This window comes from Gallinula chloropus, assembly GCF_964237585.1.
Source record: "Gallinula chloropus genome assembly, chromosome: 19".
NCBI classification, from domain to species: Eukaryota; Metazoa; Chordata; class Aves; order Gruiformes; family Rallidae; genus Gallinula; species Gallinula chloropus.
The window spans coordinates 9,741,763-9,762,970 of NC_140104.1; the positions used below are offsets into that span (position 1 = coordinate 9,741,763).

The window sequence follows — 21,208 nt, forward strand, 5'->3', positions numbered from 1 at the left end:
GTTAACTGCAAGACTCCCAGCAGGCTGTTGGTTTATATGTGAAAGCAGTGCTAAGTGTTTACATCTAGTTAGTGCTGTGCCATGAGAATCCTTCCTTTGGATAGCCACATCCCCAAAAGAACTAATCCTAGTATATCTGCTAAGTATGGTGGTCAAACAACATCTTTCTTACATGAAACTGAAAGCTCTAAACAGCAAAACAGCTTTTACTCTAGACTATTCAGTCTTGGCTTTAGAAATGTCAATAATGCTTCATCCTTCTGACACAACTATGAGATACATTCACTGCGTTTTACTGAGAGGAATAAACTAAAACCCAGGGCTCCCTTACGAGGCAGGTAAGTTGGATTCTCTCCACTTTCAAGCAGAAAATTGAGGGACAGTCCTCCTCCCAGTATTGTATTCTAGTGAGATCACATAAAAATGAACAAAGTAATACAGAAATACTGATCCAGTTGTACACCTATCAAAATATATAAACTTTCCCTGTAACATTTTATTTCATTCTGTTGAAACACTGGCTTTAAAAAGAAAAAAGTCCCAATAAATGTAGTACAGTAAGGTCTGAAAACGAAAACATTATAATGGTTTTATAGAAGCCTGAGGTGAATCCTCGATGGCCTTAATTCATTTGGTGAACAATCTCACAGACTTTTAAGAATATGTGAAAAATTAGATCATCTCATAAGAGTGTTAGAGGCTGACGTTGCATTTGATAATGGGGCAGATCTGAAAGCATTTACTGTGCTGGCTGCAGAAACTCCGACACGAAGACAGCTTCTGCATAATCCTCACACACATCCTGCAGCTCTGCCGCCACGTCGCACAGGGCTTCTTCTGTTAACTGCTCGGCAAGACTGAGGGAGGGAAATAAAGGAAAAGGTTGGGAAAGTCAGTTTTCGAATTCCAGTCACTCACTCCATCGATATCACTGCTCTGGTTTTAAAAGGCAAATACATTTTTTCATTCCTTCTGCTGCTTTGCCCAAGAAAAGATCTGATATGTGTTCTGATACATGTTGTATAAGGTATCAAAACGCCTTTCCTCGGCCCAGTTCATAGCAAAAGGACACAGTTCAGGCTTAAAAGTTCTGAGGGATCTCAGATCCTGCTCTGGGAATAAGAGCTACTGTACTAGAGTGCTCATGCAAAGGACACCCAAGGAGATGCCACTGCACCAGGCCTTACAGAGAGCAATGAAGCTTAAGGAAGAGCAAGATGAGGAGTTAAATTTTCAGTGATCTCTGGGCTGCAGCAGATGTTATACAAGGGAAAGCTATTGTAATGCAAGAGCACAGTCGCCTGCTGGCCTCTTAGAGACCCCTCCAGGTCGCCTCAGCCCCTCTGACCCCAGAGGCCGGGGCCCGCGCTACCCGCGCCGCTACCCTTCCGTGCAGCGCCCCCTGGCGGTGTGAGAGAGGTAGGGGGCCCTGCTGGCAGCCGCGCGCGCGCGCGGTTGGCTGTCCCGCCACGGGGAGCCCCCGGCCGGTCCCAGAACGGGTCCGGTCCCGCCCAGCCTCGCTCCGGCCCCAGGGAAGGCGCGCAGCCCAGCGGGCAGTGACCGCGCACTGCAGCACCGCGGCCTCGCCTCAGCGATAGGCTTTGCCTGCTGACCCCCAGCTGGGCAGGCCGCCGGCAGGGCCGGGCCTGCTCCTGAAGCGCTTGGCAGTGGCCAAACGCGACTCAAATGAGACTAACACCGATTTCAGGGCTGCTGCATTAAAAATGTGAATGTAAAAAGCCTAAAAACGTCCCATCTGCCACTACAGGCAATAACAGCAAACCACTCCATCTACAAGTTCGATTTTGTAACTCTTTTTAGTAATTCTAGACCCCAGGGTTTTCTTCATTCCTCTCCTTCCACAGTTACAAGTCTTCTGATTTCTACTCTACATGGAACTAACAGCCCCTCTGTGCCAACTGATGTTGTGATAGTATTTCTTCAGGTTTTTTTAGTCTGGAGAAGAGGAGGCTGAGGGGAGACCTCCCCACCTACACTGACCTGACAGGAGGGTGCAGAGAGGTGGACGATGGTCTCTTCAGCCAGGGGACAGAAGATGGGACAAGGGAAAATGGCCTCACGCTGTGCCAGGGCAGGGTCAGAACAGATGGGAGGGAAAAGTTCTTCCCTGAAAGAGTTGTTGTGGCTGGAACAGGCTGCCCAGGGAGGTGGTTGAGTCACCTTCCCTGGATGTGTTTAAAAAAAGGGTGGATGAGGTACTGAGGGATCTGGTTTAGCTTAGGATGGGAATGGTTGGACTTGATCTTAAAGGTCTTTTCCAACCTTGTGATTCTGACTAGCAAGGTTCCAGTTCAGCCTGTAGTTCCATGCTTTTTCTAGGCTGGGACTTTAATAGGTGATTTCTGAAACATATCATACATACTGAAAAGGATTTCTAGGCAATTGTAGGCAATACCTCAGGAAAAATGCAAGGAAATGATAACCAGTGATATAATTTAGTTGCTATGCCTGGCACTAAGCAACAGTACACACACCCCATACCCCCCACCTTTTCTGAACAAGGACAGAAAAACTTGCTAATCAGCAGATACATTCACTTGAAAACCACAAAAACAGTTCATATACCTCTCAGCAATCTGCCATGGATTGAAACTGCCTACTGCCTCGTGGGAAATAAGCTTTAAGTGATGGTTGTATCTGGTGTTATAATCCAAGATGCTATGGAGCATATGCTTTGGCACAGAAAGAGAGACATAGCAGTCTTTCTGTGGAGAATTCAGAGTGAAGGGCTGCTGAATGTCATTTCCAGTCTGCAATTTCTCCTCAGGTTCATTTTCATCAACATCACTGGAAATATAAAATACTCATTAAGACAACTAGATTTTCATTATCTTTCTCAAGAATCAGAAAATACTAGCCATAATTTTCTGTAATGAAAACCCTATAATGAAGACATACAGCTCATATACACCACAGTTTAGTATAGGGCCAAATATTCTACTTACTTGCCATTAATAGGTTTTTCAAATAAAATGTCTGTTTCTGGTTCTGTGATTCCATTTAATCTGGTTATCTGAATTGGATGAGGAGATGTAGGTTGTTTAGCTACTGATGCATTTTGTTTTTCTAGAAAGAAAAAGATAACATTTAAAACTATTTCTGTGGAATAGAAAAAGTGCATTTACTACAGGTAAATCCTCACAAAGACTTCTACTTCTTTTAAGGCAAATTCCTTCAGATAAATAAAGCATCGAAGGTGAAAAACCACTAAAATGTAAATTCAATAAGGGTTTTCCAAGAGCTGAGTGTATTAAAGCTGTGCATTTTAGAAATCCTGCCTTTAGTATAAGTAGTTTGTTGTGTCAGCAGATGCTTCTAGAGAAGAGATTAAAAACACCACTCTAAAACTAGTGTAGTCTGTTAAGCTTGGCAGTAAATCCAAGACATGGGGAAAGAAAAATACCCAACACAATTTCAGCTAAGGCTTCACCAGTCTTATTGTGAGATTTTCCAACTGGTCTGAAGCTACAGTTCCATTAAACTCAGTATGAGATCAGGTTAAAAAATAAATCAGTGTAGCTTCATGGTTGTACTCAATCAACTAATAGAATAAAGAACAGAGCAGGAGGGTGGGAAAACCAGCAAGCATAAGTCATGCTTATTAGAATGCCACTGTGGCACACGATATTAGAGTATGTGCACTTAGGTATGGGAAACATCAACCTACTGTATGGCATGCTGCCTTTCAAGAGTGAGCAATCTCTTACTATTATTAATTAGATTCCTCTTGATTAAAAAATGTGATCTGATGTGAAAAGTTGTATCTTTCATCTGAAGGACATTACATTCTTTCATTTATGTTCTTTGCAGGAAAAACAAGTAGGAAAAATGTGATTAATGTGGACTAGAAGCATCACAACTCTTTTTCAAGGGTAATTTTTTGATCAAGCACATTGGATAAGGAATTCTGTCCAGAAAACCCCAGATTTTTCTGATGCTATAAAAATTAAACTTGCATACATGTATATATGCTGTGAGATCTAAAAAAATATCACCATCACTTGAAAGCAATAAGGAAAGAGAAAAAACTTCTAAGCTTAAGTAATTTGATATTATCTTCTGGGTACCACCAGAATAAACGTTAAACCACAATGGATTCACTGCTACATTAATATTTACTCTTTAATTCTAAGCCATTTAAACTGAAAGTTTATTAAAACAAAGGAAAGAAAATGAGAGAAGCAAACTAGAAGATAAGTATCTGCTTGTTCCTGCCTAAGCAAATCAACAGCAGGAACAAAATGAAGGTGTTTTGCTGTACCTTACCTCTGCCTGTTGTAATTCCTCAGCATGAAAATGATTACTGCTAAGTAATTAATGGTGTTTTACGGGAATCAAGCCAAATGTGAACACACTAAACAGTCTTTTCAAGATTAAGATTTATCAGTGCCTTTCTCAAAACTTAAGGCAGCAAGTCATGAAAAGCTAAACAAGAAAACAAGTGAAGTGGCTTTAGGATATCTCAGGCTTGGAATGTAAATTAGCTGTTTTCTGGAGTCAATTCAAGTACCTTACATGTGAATTGGAACGTATGTACTTGCAGAGTATTACCTTCACTGCACAAAAGTCACTACTCAGATTTTGGTAGAAAACATCTAAGCTAAGGAATGACAAATACCCAGTAGAAGGGCAACATTCAAACTTAACAATTGATGATTGCAAGTGTGTGTTTAAAGATTCCTATCCTTCAGCTAAATTGCACTAGAAGTGCTTTCCATCCAAATGCAGCCCCAATAAAGACAAGTAGAAAATGACAGCCTGTCCTCAGAAGAGATACTTCCTCTTTAAAACACTGATTTTAGATCTATATTTTAGAAACAGTTCTCTGAAAGCAACACCTATAGTAAGAAATGTGTCTGGATGGTGCTATTTGATCACTCATAATCTAACAGTTTGTGATTTCAAAACATTTGCATTTAAAGATACAGGAAAAACAAGTTGTATTGAAAAGACCCTTACCCACTGAGTCTTGCTGGGCCCAGAACTCCACATCACTGTACACGATCTGGGTGAACCTCCTGCGTATAGCCTCCTGATAGCTCTGGTTTTGAACATACAGAATTAGTCCACATACACTTAGTAGTTCAACTGCACTAGTTATCACCCAATAGGAAAGCAGGTCATGATCCTCGTTGATCAAAGAAGACTTATTCCACCCAGTTAACATAGCACAAAAAGGGGCAGGGGGGTGAAATCACAAATAATCATCTTCAAAATGCCATATTGAAGATTCAGTTAGTTGCCAGTACCATGACAAGTCCTCACATTTCAGGTCAGCAGTTAGCCAAACAACTAACTGATGGGCCCTCCACTGTTCTGGCCTTTCCAACAATGAATTCAAATGTGTGTTTGAAGTGCCTCATATAGATAAGGACACCTCACAATGTTCAGGCTTCCAACTTATGAATAGTTCTCTAGAAGTAAATGGCACTAAACTCAGTAGTTTAAGTTACAATATATTCACTGAACAGGAAGGTTGAAGTAGGACTTGAACCAAAACTGTGGAAAAGCTGATCAAAGAAAAAATGTAATGAAAGCAACATATGAGAAAGTTCAAGTCAAGTAAATGACACCCTCATTAATATTTACATAGAAAGATGGATAAACAAGGGCACAGATAACCATGGTCTTTGTGTCGCCCTGTAAAATATGTTGGGCTGACAGAGCGTATTTCCCCAATATGCTCATGCTCCTAGAATACTAGGATCCTACAGCACAAAAACCTACCCCAACCCAAAACCCCAGCAAACTCTAAATTCATTAATATTCAAGCTCTCTAAATCTGTGAGACACTATAATTGCCATAGCAATTCTCCCATTTACATATGATGATCCAAAGCACAAATTCTTGAGGTGGGAAACAAACTCAGGTCCCCCAACTCTTAAGCAAGCAATAAAAAAAACACATTCTTCTTACATTCTTGCATTACATTTTTCTGGAAGTGCAAACTGCTTCCAAGACTTTAATTCAATATACTGATTCCAGTCAGGCTTTGCTTCACTTAAGAATTTAGATGCTTACAGATACTACATTTTATGGACAGCAAACAAGAAAATGGCACTAATGAGACCAACAAAGAGAGAAAAAACTTACTTCAATTTCTTCCATTCTTTGCAACATTGACTCCAGACTATGAGTGTCAGTGATAGGCAGAGTCTCAGTCTGGAGTCTCTTACACTGCTTCATACTCCACAGTTCCTGAGCAGTATCTTCCAAAAGATCATCCAATAGCTTTTCACTCAGAATATCTGCATTTGCTGCAACCTGCTATTAAAACAAAAAACAATCCAAAACAAAAAAACCCAAAGTCACACAACCAATGCAAGAAAGGAAGGAAAAAACCCCCACAAAACCACAAAGAGCAGAGGAGGGGGAGGGAGAGGAGAGGGGAGAGTGAAGAATGCTTACAAATCAAACATTTCTTACAGCAGCTCATGGAAATAATGTAATTATCCTTTCAACTTTTCCCTTCAATGAAAATCCAAGTAAATTCCTGTTTGGCTTCCACCCACATAATAAGAAAAATCCATAAAAACAACTCAGCATGTTTGTACCAATATAATCTATGAATATGGAAAAAACCTGCTGCACAACTGTGTTCCCAGACTGAAGATGAAACTGTCACAGGCTCAGAGATCACCCAGAAATTCAAGAAAGTGAACTCATCTTACAAAGCACTACACACACATTAACTTCTCATACAGGAACAGTCTCACAGCAGCTTCAGGTGGTAATAAATAAATCTATAGGATCCAGGCCACAATGACAGGTTCCAGTTGTGTCCAGTTTTCCCAGTTAGCCATGGTACAGTATTGCTATTCATTTACTGTATTGTTTTATACAAAAATATTTCCTTCCTCAAATAACTTTATGCATTCAAGGTCATATCAAGCAAAAAAGTCTGCAAAAGACATGACACTACAAAGAGCTTTCTCTTTGTTTTACATTGTACAACAATTACCATGTTTTAAAGATGTGGCTTATGTTAGTTGAAATTTCTAAGTTCAGAAAATCAGTAATACTTTCCCAGATGCTTTCTGCTTTATGGCAAAGATAAAAATTCATCTTAAACATCAAACAACTTTACTCTGTGGACTACAGATCGAGTATACCTTCTCAGCTACAACAAGTTAAAATATGGTTTATAAATTAAGAATCCTTCAAATGACAGTTTGTTTCCAAGGAGAGATTGATCTTCTCAATGAAACATCAATCCTCTCATGAATAGAATGCTTTCTGTATTATTAGTCGTTAATATTACTAGTCAAATATATTTATTCATTATATATGGTGTTTTCAGAATTATTAAAATTATCAAGTCTGGTAATGTTTAGTATTGGACTGTTACAACCACTGATAAATAACTTGAAAATGCATCTACTTGACAAGAAGCTGACAAAAAAAATTTAATGCAGCTTTGCCAAACTTCACTAGAAAAATTCAAGACCTACAGACTGAAATGGAAATAACACTCTCAAAATGTCCAAACCTGAGCTGACTACATAAATATTATACACATTAAGTTGAAAAGAAACTGTGTGTTGCCCTGTTAGAAATGTTTTACAGCTCTTAAAGCATCCTTCAAAGGCTTGACTGTACTACCTGTGTCCTATTTAATAGAGGCTCTAAGCGCTCCGGTACCATCTTCTCAACTCTGCTTGCACACTGGGTTGGGGAAGCACTTTGTGACCTACATGAAAAAGAACAAATGACAATGCCATTCTGGAACTTGGTAGGACAACAGTAATTTAAAAAAGAAACCCCAAAACACATAAATGTACTTTCTGAGGGACTGGTGGGTGCAGGGAGAAGACCATATCGGATCTGACACCATTTATTAGCTCTTCAGAGCAAGTCATGACCTTAACCTTTGTATTTTTTTCATTTCTCCTCTGTTAAGGTCTGTTGGAGCCTTTACTCTCGCAGTTTCTGCTTCAAGCCATGCCAGTCTTCAAAATAAAACAAAATACACATTCTAACAACTGAAGAATGAAATCATGTGATTCTGAGTATTCATTTAGAAAACCTGTAAAGATAAAATTAATCCTGACTTTAAGACCACATAAGCCTGGAAATTCTGTTGAGAACCAGGGATCATAAATTATGTTTCTGCTGCTGGCAAACAGGCAACTTTATGGCCATCCACAAAGACTGCTGGAAGAGACAAGCTCCTTATCTTACCATCCACACTGCCTAGTACAGAACCAGCAGCTGGAGCAGCAGTTGGATCTCCTGTTTCAACTGCCATAAACAGCAGTTCCAAATAAGACTAAATTTGCAGAGCCCTGGTCTACCAGATGCTGAATACAGCTTAAAATAAATCTGTGCTCTATGGCTAGGACAAAGATATCTGTTCTGTGCTTCTGGAGCAGGGAGACAGTATTTGCCTTCTCAGTGCAGTGCTGTGAATACCCATGGCTGCATGTGTGTGTTTTGTCAATGCCCTGCCTACCACAACTCAGCCCAGGACTCCCAGACTGCTTGGATCTGACCCTGGAAAAAAGCCTCAAGCAATGGCTCCAGGCTGTATGAATGAGGCCAGGTTGAGCTGAGTGGGAAAAGAACACAACTGTCCAGCAGCCAGCTGTGGCACACACTGACAGCCAGGCCAAATCCATCCTATCCACTAGCACAGACACAGCAGCATTTCCCCATGAAAGCAGGGATGAGACTCTGAACGTACCGCTGAGGTGAAGCAGGGGGGGGCACAGGCTTTGGAGGTGCAGGGGGCATTCTGCTCTCCCTAGGAAGCCGTTTGTTCTCCTTCAGCTGGAAAGCTATAGTTGGGTCCTGAAACCGGGCGCGCTTTCCTTGAGGCTGTGTCTGTCTTGATTTCAAAGATTTTGGCATTCCCTTAAAATTAACACAATCACATTAAACACATCTATTCCAGTTGTTGAATTTCTGAAGAAGCATTTTGCACTCAGCTTCAGAATTTGTCTCGAAGTCCTGCCTACTGGCTTTGTTGAACATCGACATATGTGGAGGTTTTACAGCTGATTCAAAAGTGAGGATGACTGTGCCTGAACAAAACATATGCTTCATTTCAAAACCAGCATTTTTGCAAACAGTTTCAATTTTTCAGTTTCTCATGAGGAAAAACTTCTTTTGATATTTTCAGAATTAGACTCCACGGTAGCTCTTAATAAATCCAAAGAGTTACAGCCCTGAAGCTGTAATACTGCCGTACTTGTCTTTGCTACAAGGACACTCAGTCTTGTCCCCTCAGTATGGATTACTGAAATGCTCAACCTTCCTGTTCACAATCTTCATAGGTAAGAGAGAGATGGGAAGCAGTACAAGTTACATATTCATGCATCTATTTTACTCTATCAGATCTGATTTTTCAAGATTAAGGTGATACTCTGAGGAGGGAGGAAAACGAAGAAACATTTAATAAAAAAGCCCAACTATTTGCAAAATTTAACACTTTGAAATAATCTTTAAAGAACTAATTTCTTTGCATTACAGAAGCCTCCTGCTGATTGCAAACTTAATAGGACTTAATAGGAACCAGAATTTGTATTATGAAGATTTACAATTTCTGTAATCAATTAAGTAAATCTGCCTAACTTAGATCCTCCTACTAACATTACCATGACATTACTGCTGAGAGCATTTTTCATGACAGAGGACAACCAGTAAAAGTATTTCAGCTTTAATGTCAAATTGAAAAATGACCACACTGAGTTCAAACAGGAAACTCACTTCCGTATTTTTCTTGCTAATTCTGTTATTCACTGGTTCTAGTTGCACAATGTATTTCCAAGGAATGCTATTTTCAAACAACAGTTGATAAAAGTCATAGAAATAATGAAATAATGTAGGCAGATGCCATAGTTTATCCTCCTGTGCCTCCTAGCTCAGAATAAGAAAACTTGTGAGGAAATGAAGAGCTTCACAGTGTCTTACATTATATAACCAATCCCAGAGACATGTAGAAGGAAGCATAAATTCTTTTATCACTTCCATACCTGTGATTTTGCAGGTAATAACACACCTTTCTTCTTCAAAGAGAAGCTTTCAAGGATGTGATCTTTTCTTACAGCTCTTGCTCTCACACCTGCATCTATACTTTCTTGTAAAGTGGTATTTCCCTCTGGAGTAGGTGGGTCATTTTCTTCTTGGAATTTATTGTGCAATATGTGAGTACAACTGTTTGCCTTCTGAACTGCTGAAGTATTTGCAATATGACAATTTTGATCTGGATTAAAAATAATAAATAAACTTTCAATTCTAAGTTGAAAAGGGCAAGAATCATCTTTATTTCTACATGTGATACTTCTGTTATGCTAGGTATACCTAATAATGAACTTTGAAGCACTGCCAGAGTTTAAAATAAGAAAAAATGCATAAAAACCCCCCAAACTCCCTTGTGTTTTCTGACAAGTATGAAACGAACTCTTTCTTAGACCGCTTCAATGAGCAGGAGATTTTTTGGGCTTGTGCACATATAGATATTTATATGTATATAGATATTTGAAAATACACATCTATATCAAATTCACAGAAAAGCCTTTTAGTAGTTATTACCATATGAAGTCTAGGCAGTGATAACAAACATTCTTTTTCAGGCAGTAAGACACATGGAAACCATTAAATATTTGCCAATATATTGTCTTGCTGGACTGCCAAAGATCAACTCATGTCAAAGAATTCTTGCCACCCTCACCTATGGGTAGAAAGCAATGCTTACTATTATAGTAAAACCCAGTATGAGGTATGAGAAAGACACCCCAAAAAAGAAAAAACAATTAACACAGTTAATAATAACAATAATAATAATATCATAAGCTATAATTGCTTTCACAATGCATCAAAATAATTCAGGTGGTAAATTTATCTCACAACACCCTGAGAAAAAATAAAGCCCCTTTCCTTTCATATATGAAGTGAAAGAACAATAGAGTTCCTAAAGGTTGCATGGTGAACTAGTGAAAAAATTCAGCTTAACTATCAGTTAACAGGTCTCTAGGTACTGAAACTGTGATTACTATGCTGAAGACATTAACTTAATCGAACTGGCAAGAATCAAAGATAGCCACCCCAATCAAAGCACAGAAACTACACAAACCAAGGCAGTTCTGAGCCAAGGCTTCACTGTACCTTTGCACTGTAACAGTTAAACAAGGATGGGTTTGTTGGAGATGGCTAACAGCAACTCTGTATCCTAAAATAACACAGTACTATCTAGGTGCATATTTGGAAATATTCTGCATGCCATTTGGGTGTCCACTGGGGAGAGACGATCCAGGCGTATCCCAGTGTGAAAAAAAAGGACAAAAATAGGAAGAACATGGTGGTAACAATGGCAAAATAGCTGTAAAGAGCACATAGACCTGCTGTCATCTCAGGGGAACAGCTGAAAAAAAAGCCTCTGTGAATCTGATAACCACACATGGGCTGTGGGACACTTCTGACACTTCTCACTGCAGTGAGCTAATGGGTAAAAAAGCATTTAGTAATTCAAAATACAAACCAGTCAGCAGACTCCTGGCAGAACGAGGTTTTCTAGGTTCTTGTCCATGCTGACCCTTTAAAATGTGATGTTTGCTTTCTCCTTTTGGAGATGTAAACTGCTTTTTGGTTGAAAGTGTCTCAGTGTTCCTTGGAGACTTGTCCTGGGATGCTGGAATATGTTTCTTCATTTTTGGGGGTGTTTGTTTCTTTTTCAGCAGTGAATCCAGATCCTACACCAAATATTTAGAATATTAATTACTCTCTCAGTAAACCTAATGTAATAATACAAAGCAAAGTCAAGACATTTTAAGTAGCTGGAATTTCTTTGGTGTGGTTTTGTTCTTTGTGGTAGTGATGATGCCTAGCAGCTTGTTCATGCAGAAGCTTCTTCATATTATTAACTTACATTTTACAGAAAATGCTCTCATTTTTGTATTTTAAAATTTACTCCAACAAACTATCTGCTCACAGCATATTTAAAAAGAAATGGACACAAAGGCTAAAAAAAAAGAGAGACCACATGACTATGGTATCAATTATGGACCATTCTATCTCCTTTCCTGTTCCCAAGCAGTGGGCATTGTTACTGTTCTCATAAGCAGTTCAGAACAATAAAAATAAAACCACAGCTCTTACAGTTAGGAAAATATTTCAATGAAATAAAAGAAAATCTCATGGCTATTGTATCAGTTGGTTTCATTACAATTAATGAAATATTGGTTAAAGAATAGTTCAGGTTACATGGGTTCTTTAAAAAAATAATCTTGTAGGTAGGAACTGCAACAGGAAAGGTGAACCAGAAATTTCCTACTATAGCAAGAACACGTTTTAAGACATCAGATATCACTCACAAAAGCTATTTGAAGGCCATAGAGCTTAAGTAGAAGCATAGAATCATTACTTACTAAACCAACTAAACCTCATCCAACCTTTCATTAAACACTCCAAGGGATGGTGACTCCACCACCTCCCTGGGCAACCTGTTTGTAACCCCTGTAGGTACAACTTGACTTTCTGTCTGGATAATTCTGCACCTACCATCACATGTGAGGCTCAGATGCTCATCACTACTCCTGATGGCTAAAGCACACATCACAAAACAATAAACCTGTAACTTAGAGCAATGTGTAAAATGCAATTCTTTCAGACCTGAAAATGGCAATCAAATCAGAAACTGGAGCTTTGTTACCACTCCCAGTCCTCATTCTACCAGGAGAGCAAATAAGGACAGGAACAGAATCAATAAGAACAGCAACAGGTAGTTTCCCTGTTTACAATGCAACTCTATTTTAGATAACCATTATTTAGGAATTTTAGAAGCATATTTATACAGTAGAAAATATGGTCTTTAAAAAACAACAACAAAACCCCCAAACAACAGAAAGGTAGTGTGCCATTCCATGAACACACACGCATGGCACACTCGTACCTCGCTATGTCTTTCCTGCCTTAGCAAAACCAAAATGGTTTTTCTTACCTCAACTTGCAGCAAAATGTCTATGAGAATGTCAGACATGGAAGAATCCAACTCTAGTTTGGCAGAACAGAGAGACAGTTGTCGAATGAGACTGCCCAGTTCCTTGTAGTGGGTAGGAATCTGCTGCTCTGTACACTGATTGGCAAACGCGTGCAAGGCTCGTACCGCTCCTCTGTGGGCTGCTGCCAACCTGGAGACTGCAAGAGACTAGAAAGAAAAGGAACAGAAGTGCTTTGATAGCTCTAGTTGCTGTGAATACTGATACTATTCAAAGAACTGTTGCCAAAATTTCATGGAGGAACACTCCATGTTAGGGGGCCCATTTGAGAGACAAAGCAAAACAGGCTTTTAAGAAATCTACTACAGGTACTACAACAGCAGATTGAGTATCATGCTAGCTTCAGGTAAAATGGCCTGGTTGTAACATAGCCTGATGTTTCCACTACATATAACAAGAGAGTACTGCATTCATGGGCTTGGCCCTTTTGTGCAGCAATTGCACAAACACAGAACATTCTCCATCCTCCAGTTTTTGTTACAGAAGAAAATACAAGTGGTGGTAAAGCTCAAGAGCACAATGGGACAGTGCTGGCTAGACAGTAGGCATGATCTCAGTACCATCTTTCTGAAAGATGCTGGGCAGAGAAGAAAATCAGGAAGGAGGCTGATAAGACTGAGTGACATCAACAGGAAATTTAAAAAATAATCAAGAGTAGGGCACAGTTTATTCAGTAAAGAAGGTGGAATGAGGAACAAATTAGAAGCCACGTAAAAGCAGAAGATCAACAGTCTTTCTCTCCAGTTTACTGTAGACTGGTAAGAACTGTGGAGAAGATGGAAGCAGCAAAGGCAGCATCAGACCAAGTGAGACATACTTCTGCAAGAATGAGATGAAAGGTGTGAGATACAAAGAACATCTCCCTTCTGGAGAGGGTTCAGGTGTACCCTAGACAATTAAACGCAATTAGCTAGAAAAATTCCTGTCAATAAATTTGCTCACAGCCTGAAGGATAATTATATCTTACCTTTTTAGTATGTTTAATTTTATGAGGACTCAGTTTCTCTAAATCATCCTGAATTTCCTTTACCTGTTTATCAAGGAGAGGGAGAGGGGAAAGTCAGTCAGAATTAGCTCCACATTTATAAATAAACAATTAATCTTCACTGCAGTGGGTGAAAGTCCAAATTTTTCAATGGTGATCCTCAAATCTCAGTCCAGTCATGAGAGAAATTAGTCACACCATTCAGATCTAAACTAGAATGTTTTGGAAGTTCAGAGATAACCTGATTGAATTTCTTTTGTTTCAGTTCATTTCTGACAAATTCATCACAATAAACTATCTCCTATATATTCCAACTTAAAATTTTGGTTCCTACCTGGTGCTGGAGTACATAGAGCATCTGAGCTGACCGTGCAGCTTGTTTCTGTCTCCTAATGCAAAGTTGTTGCTCTTTATCAGGATCTAAAATTTCTCTCTCTCTCCCTAAAAATCATGAAATGTAAAGTTTTATGTTTTAATTTAACTTGTGAAAATCCCAATTAAACCACGATAACAAACATAAGTTAGCAATAAGACCCTTTCATCCAGAACCTATACACAATGTATCACATATTTTGCAGGGCTCCCTTGAGCAGTAATGCAAGCAAATTATTTTAACTCTACATCTTCTGTCTATTTAGAATTTGACTAAACAATAAGCCTACAGAAAGCAAAATTTTTTCACCCACATTATTAAATAGACCACCACTAATTTACTGTCATTGCAGGTTGGCTTGCAGGTTGGCTTGGAGCTCACCACAAACACTCAGAGATATTAAACCATGCTATTGCTCAGCTTGGAGAAGAGAAGGCTGCGGGGGGACCTCATTGCAGCCTTCCAGTCCCTGAAGGGAGCAGAGAAACAGAAGGGGAATCAGCTTTTTAAAGGGTAGACAATGGCAGGACAAGGGGAAATGGATTAAAAGTAAAGGAAGGAAGGTTTAAATTAGATATTAGAGGGAAGTTCTTTCCAGAGAGAGTGGTGAGGGCCTGGAACTGGCTGCCCAGAGAGGGGGTGGGTGCCCCATCCCTGGGTGTGTTCAAGGCCAGGTTGGAAGGGGCCCTGAGCAACCTTGTGTAGCTCCAGGCCTGGAGGTTGGTGTCCCTGCCTGTGGCAGAGGGGTTGGAGCTCTCTGATCCTTGGGATCCCTTCTAAGCCATGCCATTCTATGATTCTATGATTGCTTAAGCTGGCTAGCCATTCCTGCTTTTATCTACTTTGAGAAAAGCAGAGGGTTCTCAAAACAAACCCAGAACTAAATACAGATTCTAATCCAAGGAAAAAAAAAACAAAACAAACCAAAAACAGAGAGAGAAACAAATCAACAAACTACCATACATTTCTATAACACATTTTTTACTCAGTCTTACACCTTTATTAGTCAGATCTTCTATTTTCTGGACATAGCTCCTCAATTCCTTCTGCAGCCGCCGCACTTCCTGCAGATTCTTATTTCCTTTTTGGTTTCCGTTTGTCGTGGGGTTCAGTCCTCTGCTGTGGGTGGGTGGGGAGCTCGAAACAGCTGGAGGCTGCTTTCCCTCACTAGGTGTGTAGAGATACACTTTAGCACCAGCAGTGGCAGTCTCCGCTTTGGAAGGCTGATATTTTAAGCAAGTTTGAGACTTCAGCCTTTTTTTATTTTCTGGACTTTCAACTATTTCACTCTTCAGCTGCTGTGACTTCTGGGCCCACAATGGCTTATTGGCAGCATCTCCAAACACTTGCAGTTTCACTTGCTCTTCCAGATGTCTTCGTTTGATGTCCCTTTTGGCTAGCTGAACAGCCAACTTCAGTCTCTCTTCAGATACCACCGAAAACATGCCAGAGCTTCTCATGCTGGGGTCCTCACTGCCAGCTGGGTTTCTCTGATCATTGGGTGCCTTCAGTTTTTCTATTACAATTGGACGGGGGTTAGAGAATCTGAGAGCCAAGTTCTCTGGAACTGCAGGAGCATTTCTATTAAACTGGAGCTGTTTTGAGGCATTAAAGAAAAAAAGGTTAATGTTACACAGGACACTTTACACAGGTGAAGCACCTCTAGTGCATAACTGTAAAGAAAAATGCAGCTTTTTTCATGTTAGAAACATTTATGTCCTGATGATACTTCTTCAGTGCATGCAAGGCATTCTGTCCACTCAGAAAAAATGCCAGTATTCACAACTGTTGTGAATTAAGCATTTAGATGATCCTGTAAATAACATTAGGGACTTATCTGCAACTCAGGGTGGGCACACACATTGGAAAATCAGCTCCAAAGTGACTGGGCAATGGAAAATGAATGCCATTATTAAAAAGAATAAATTAAGAGTTCTGACTGAAATTTATGAGTCATAGCAATTAAGAGAAGCTAAAAAATGGTACCAGAATAAAGTTTCCCAAAGAAAACAGTGAGGTTAAGCTAGTGTATTGGACTCAGATAGAGTTAAATTTCTTCATAGCAGCTTATATGGAGTTATGTTTTGGATTTCTGCTGAAAACAGTGTTGATAGCACACAAATGATTTATTTATTGCTGAGCAGATCTTATACAGGCTCAGGGCCTTTCCTGCTCCTTATGCTGCCCTGCCAGTGAATAGGCCAGGGGTGGACAAGAAGTTGGGCAGGGAGACAGCCAGCACAGCTGACCCCAGGGATGTCCCATCCCATGATGGCATGCTCAGCAATACAAGCTGGGAGGAAGGAGGAGGAAGCGGGCATCAGGAACTGTGGCATTTGTCTTTCCAAATCACCATTATAGTGAAGCTGCAGAAATGCCTGAACCTCTGCCTGTGGATAGTATGTAATGAATGTATTTCTTATTTTGCTCTGCTTGTGCCCATGGCTTTCACTTTACTTATTAATCTGACTGTATCTCCACCCATGAGCTTTCACACTTCTACCCTTTTGATTCTCTTCCCCACCCTGCTGGGGAAGAGCAAGCAGACAGCTGTATGCTTAGCTGCCTGCTGGGATTAAACCACAACAAACAGGTGAATGACATTTATGGATGTAGCTGCTGATCTATACCCTTACAAAAGGACAGTGTCAAGATGATGCATGACAGCATCATGAAAGCAAGTACGAAGATCTGACAGTCACTGATCAGGAAGTGGGCCATAATCATCTGATCCTAATGACCACAACAGAAAACTAATTCAGCATCTCTGCAGAAGTCGGGTAATACCTGTGTTTGGAAAGGCTTTGCTTCATTCCTGTACAGCTGGGTAGCAAATGCAAAACCAGCATCAGGCACACTTGGCTTCCTTGGTCTCATCACACCAGCCTGACGTTGGAAAGGCAGTTCTTTGTCCTTCGCTTTCAATTACAGCTACAAACAGAAGAATCAGGTGTTATTTCTGCCTCTCAGAAGCATTCACAGGGCTGAAGTGAGTAACAGAGAACACCTGAGGAGGCAAACGTGCCAAGTTTACCCATGCAGGTGGCCTACAAGGTGCAGAATACAATCCCAACCTAAGGCAAGACTCTCAGTTTCTGTACAGCCTCACCGAGAGCCGAGGAGCATGTTCCAGGCCACGAGGCTCACACCATGGGCTGCAAGACCACAGAACCCTTGTGCTGCCGAGAAAGGAAACGGTACACGGCAACTGTAAGAAGACAACGAGCCGGATATCCTAAGGCGGCGCTCAAATCAGCGCAAAATCCCGCTGGCATCACAGCAAAACATCCAGGGCGCGCTCAGCTAAGTCTTCCTGGAGAAGGATGTAAAAGAAAAGCAGCGTGCGGAGACCGACGGGACCTTGTCCCCGCCGCCCGAGAGTTAAAGAGGAGCGGGAGGCAGGGCGCAGCGCCTAACGCTGCCCATCGCCGCCCCGTCCCCTGCCCCAGCCCCGCGGGCCTCGCACACCGCCCAGCCCACGCTGCCACCTCCCTCCGGCTTCACGTCCCGGCACGGCCGCTGCCGCCGCCCTCACGGCGTCCCGGGCGGGCGGGGGAGAAGCGCCGCCGCTGAGGCCGGGCGAGCCGGGCCCGGAGCGGGACCTACCGGGACGCGGTTCAAAACAGCTCCGGGCGACCGCCGCCGCGCAGGCTGCCGGGAAGCGGCGGGGCAGCCCGGAACTACGGTGGCCGGCGCAGAACCCGCCGCTGCTCGCCGCCATGGGCTGGGAGGAGAAGCAGGTCCGCGGGTATCCCGAGTTCGTGCAGACGGCGCAGCGCTACCACGGCCGGCCCATCTTCGCGCTCTTCTGCGGCGACAAGGACGCCGAGGGCAAGAGCTGGTGCCCGGACTGCGTGACGGGTGAGAGCCGCGGGGCGGGGGAGGCGCCGGAGCGCCTGTCTGGCTGGGGGCGCGGGGTCTGTGCCCGCTGCCTCTCGGCCCGGCTGCCCTGCCCGCGGCTACGCGCTGTGTCCCGCTTGCCCGGAGAGGCCCCGGGTGCCCCCCAGGTACCCCCTGAGGCGGGCCGCTGGCAGAGCCTGGTTGGGAGCGGCCTCCCAGCACCCGCCTCCGCACCCAGCGGGATCGCGAACGGACCGGGGGAGGTTCAGGCGTCGCGCTGCAGCTTCCAAGCTCCAGAAGCTGACTGGGAGCCTTGGCTGTGCCCGGGGGCTGCCTGAAGCCTTCCTGACGAGCTTTCTGTGCTGCTCGAGGCTTTGCAAGCCCCATTCCACTGAACGCTTTGTAGCGTAACGTGGCGTTCAGCCCAGGCTGGTACAAAGGTGCAGAAAACCATTAGATGTGAGTCTCATGATCGGTTCATAGACCTCAGCTTTGTACTTCAGGAGGCAGAAGTGTCTGTGTCAGTGTCTCCAGTCAGTGCCTGGCAGGAGACAATGGAGGCAGCTCCTCAGAAATCTCTGGCACTTTCTGGATCCCCTACCTGTGTTAAGAGCATCTATGTCACTTGCTTACTGCTGTTCTGATGGGCTTTCAGAACACAGGAGACAGTGGTGGGTTTCCTCACTTGTTAAAGCAGAAACTGGCCTTTACCCAAAGACCAGCCCCCAGCCTGTGAATTTATAAAGTTTGTGGATAACCAGACAAGGAAATACAGATTTCAACCTGAAGCAGAAAAAAAATCAGCAGCCTTGCTGGTCAAAGTAGAGCTCTGTGATTCTGCAGCACAGTGAAAGTACTAACTACTAATAGATTTTAAAAAATATTCTCTAGCTGAACCAGTTGTGAGGAATGAACTTCAGAACATGCCTGATGAGTCTGTATTCATCTACTGCCTAGTAGGAGACAGAGCCTAGTAAGTAACTTTTTATTCCAGCAACTGATACTGCTTTGCTGTTGGAGGTTAATTAACCTGGTGGAACAACAGTCCTTTTCTGCAAGGAATGGGGCTTTTTTGAGTTTCTTGACTATCCCTAATGTGAACTATCTGCATGCTTGTTCTGAGAAGTGGGCTGGGGGGGTGAGAGACAAAGACCTTTGAATCATCCTTTAACAGGCTGACTTGAAACCACACCTCTACAAGCTGTGCTTAACCCCTTCTTCCCAAACAGCTGGAAGGATCCCAACAATGAATTCAGGAAGAATCTGAAACTAACAGGAGTGCCTACACTACTTAAATATGGAACAGTAAGTAACTTATTTTATGTTCTGGCTCTACAGGCATTCAGAGGGGAAACTGGAAGGAGCTTATGGCTGTAAATTAATCAGTCATGCATGTTTAAAAAGAGCAGACAGTTGGGAACAGCTCCCACTCATACATGCTTCCTGGTTCAAACAGCTTCTCAAGAAAACTCTGCTTTCCCTGTAATGTTGTCTATAATAAACATATAGTAAAGAAAATATGTACACTTAGCATGTAGTGGTTATGGGGTAGAGAACATTCTTAGCAACTTACCATTAGTTCCCTGACTTGCAGCTACTCAAATTTAACAAAAAACTCCAAATACTGAATTAATGGGAGTGAAACAAGGTTACGTGCAGCATGCTGTTGATTCAGACTACAGCTCAAGTTCTACCTTGTGCATATTACTTCAAGTAGCAGTTACTTTCTTAGAAACACCAATTCCAAGGCCAGAAAACCCTCAGGCATTTTTTGAATCAGCTTCCTTGCTTCACCTCACTGTCCCCAGAAAAACAGTTGCTGGAGCACAACTAATGTTAGTACATACAAATGGCTCAAGTCTAGAATAGGTTTTTGAATGGCTGCTAAAACATCTCAACTTTTCTTTCAGCCTCAGAAGCTGGTTGAAGAAGAATGTTTTAAAGCAGAGCTTGTACGTATGTTGTTTACTGAAGACTAAATCATCCAGTTGTCAATAATTTACAGAGATGTTCCTCTGAAGTAATTTGCTGTATCTTTTCAAGGAATCCTTAACTTTAAAAAAACCCAACAACTTTCATTGTTGATTATGTCAGGTTAGTCCAGACAAATGTCACTAAATTCTATATACAAACCTTCAACTAAAATCTTACAACAAAAAAGCTGTATGATCTTTTTTTCATGTTCAAATAAACTTGAGTTTGCAAACAGTGTCTTTTCAAAGGAACTGAGCTCATAAACCCAAGAGAGCAGCCTACATTTACTGAAGAGTTAAGACTTAAGTGTGAAGTTATACCTGAAGAGTAAAAAAGGGGGGTGAGGAGCAGGAGAGACAGAAGAACCTCCTCATTCTTCCTAACTCTGACTTTACGTGGCTACTGAAGCTGTTAAGATAAGTTTAAAATACCAGAGGTGTTTAATGGCTGATCTGTTCAGTCTAGGTATGGTAAGCTGAAGCCTGACAGTCCTGGTGTCACTGATCATATGTTAAGGGTTAATGGTTGCAATACCTGCTCCTACAACACTACAAAATATAACATGAATGCAGCACAAAAACAATCTAAAACATGTCAATTAAATTCCTGGCACCTGCCATGATTTGTGTTCTTAAGGTAAAAACTATACAGGAATAAATGGCAAATGCTTTTCCACTACTGCATCTGTTTACACCTTTCTTTGCAACACTTTTCACTATGGATACTGTAGAGAAGCCTAAGAGCAGCCACTATTTCACTGGCAGAAAACCCAGATTAAGGTAAAATGACTTTAATGGAATAGGTACAGCTACAGCCTCTTTCCTTCTGTTGAGCATCTGCAAAGTTTATTATTACTCATCTCCACTGCTGCAGTCCTTGTCACACTCTGATTTCTAACTCAAACATGCTGTAAGGAAAACTGTCAGACCACCAGCAACAATTATCAGGTAAACAGCAATTACATACAATATCTCAGTTTCAAGGCAAAAGCCCACAATTAGATTTTGTGCAATATCATC

General features: G+C 41.7%; 2 protein-coding genes across 2 annotated transcripts; one reads left to right on the forward strand and one right to left on the reverse strand.

Moving 5' to 3' along the window:
* Positions 1 to 640: 640 nt before the first annotated feature.
* KIAA0753 lies at positions 641 to 17,280 on the reverse strand. The gene is made up of 15 exons (XM_084273085.1): positions 17,163 to 17,280; positions 15,373 to 15,970; positions 14,337 to 14,443; positions 13,985 to 14,047; positions 12,960 to 13,166; positions 11,502 to 11,712; positions 9,997 to 10,226; positions 8,706 to 8,875; positions 7,885 to 7,971; positions 7,625 to 7,712; positions 6,116 to 6,289; positions 4,981 to 5,062; positions 2,967 to 3,087; positions 2,587 to 2,808; positions 641 to 857 (listed from the first exon to the last, which is right to left on the reverse strand). Exons 1-15 carry the CDS (start codon positions 17,250 to 17,252, stop codon positions 740 to 742), a joined length of 2,568 nt encoding a protein of 855 aa, XP_084129211.1. The 5' UTR covers positions 17,253 to 17,280; the 3' UTR covers positions 641 to 739.
* Positions 17,281 to 18,038: 758 nt separating this feature from the next.
* On the forward strand, positions 18,039 to 20,422 carry TXNDC17 (thioredoxin domain containing 17). The gene is made up of 4 exons (XM_084272832.1): positions 18,039 to 18,236; positions 19,107 to 19,188; positions 19,445 to 19,520; positions 20,126 to 20,422. The coding sequence occupies exons 1-4, from the start codon at positions 18,095 to 18,097 to the stop codon at positions 20,192 to 20,194; spliced, it is 369 nt and encodes a 122-aa protein (XP_084128958.1). The 5' UTR covers positions 18,039 to 18,094; the 3' UTR covers positions 20,195 to 20,422.
* The last annotated feature ends 786 nt before the right edge of the window (positions 20,423 to 21,208 follow it).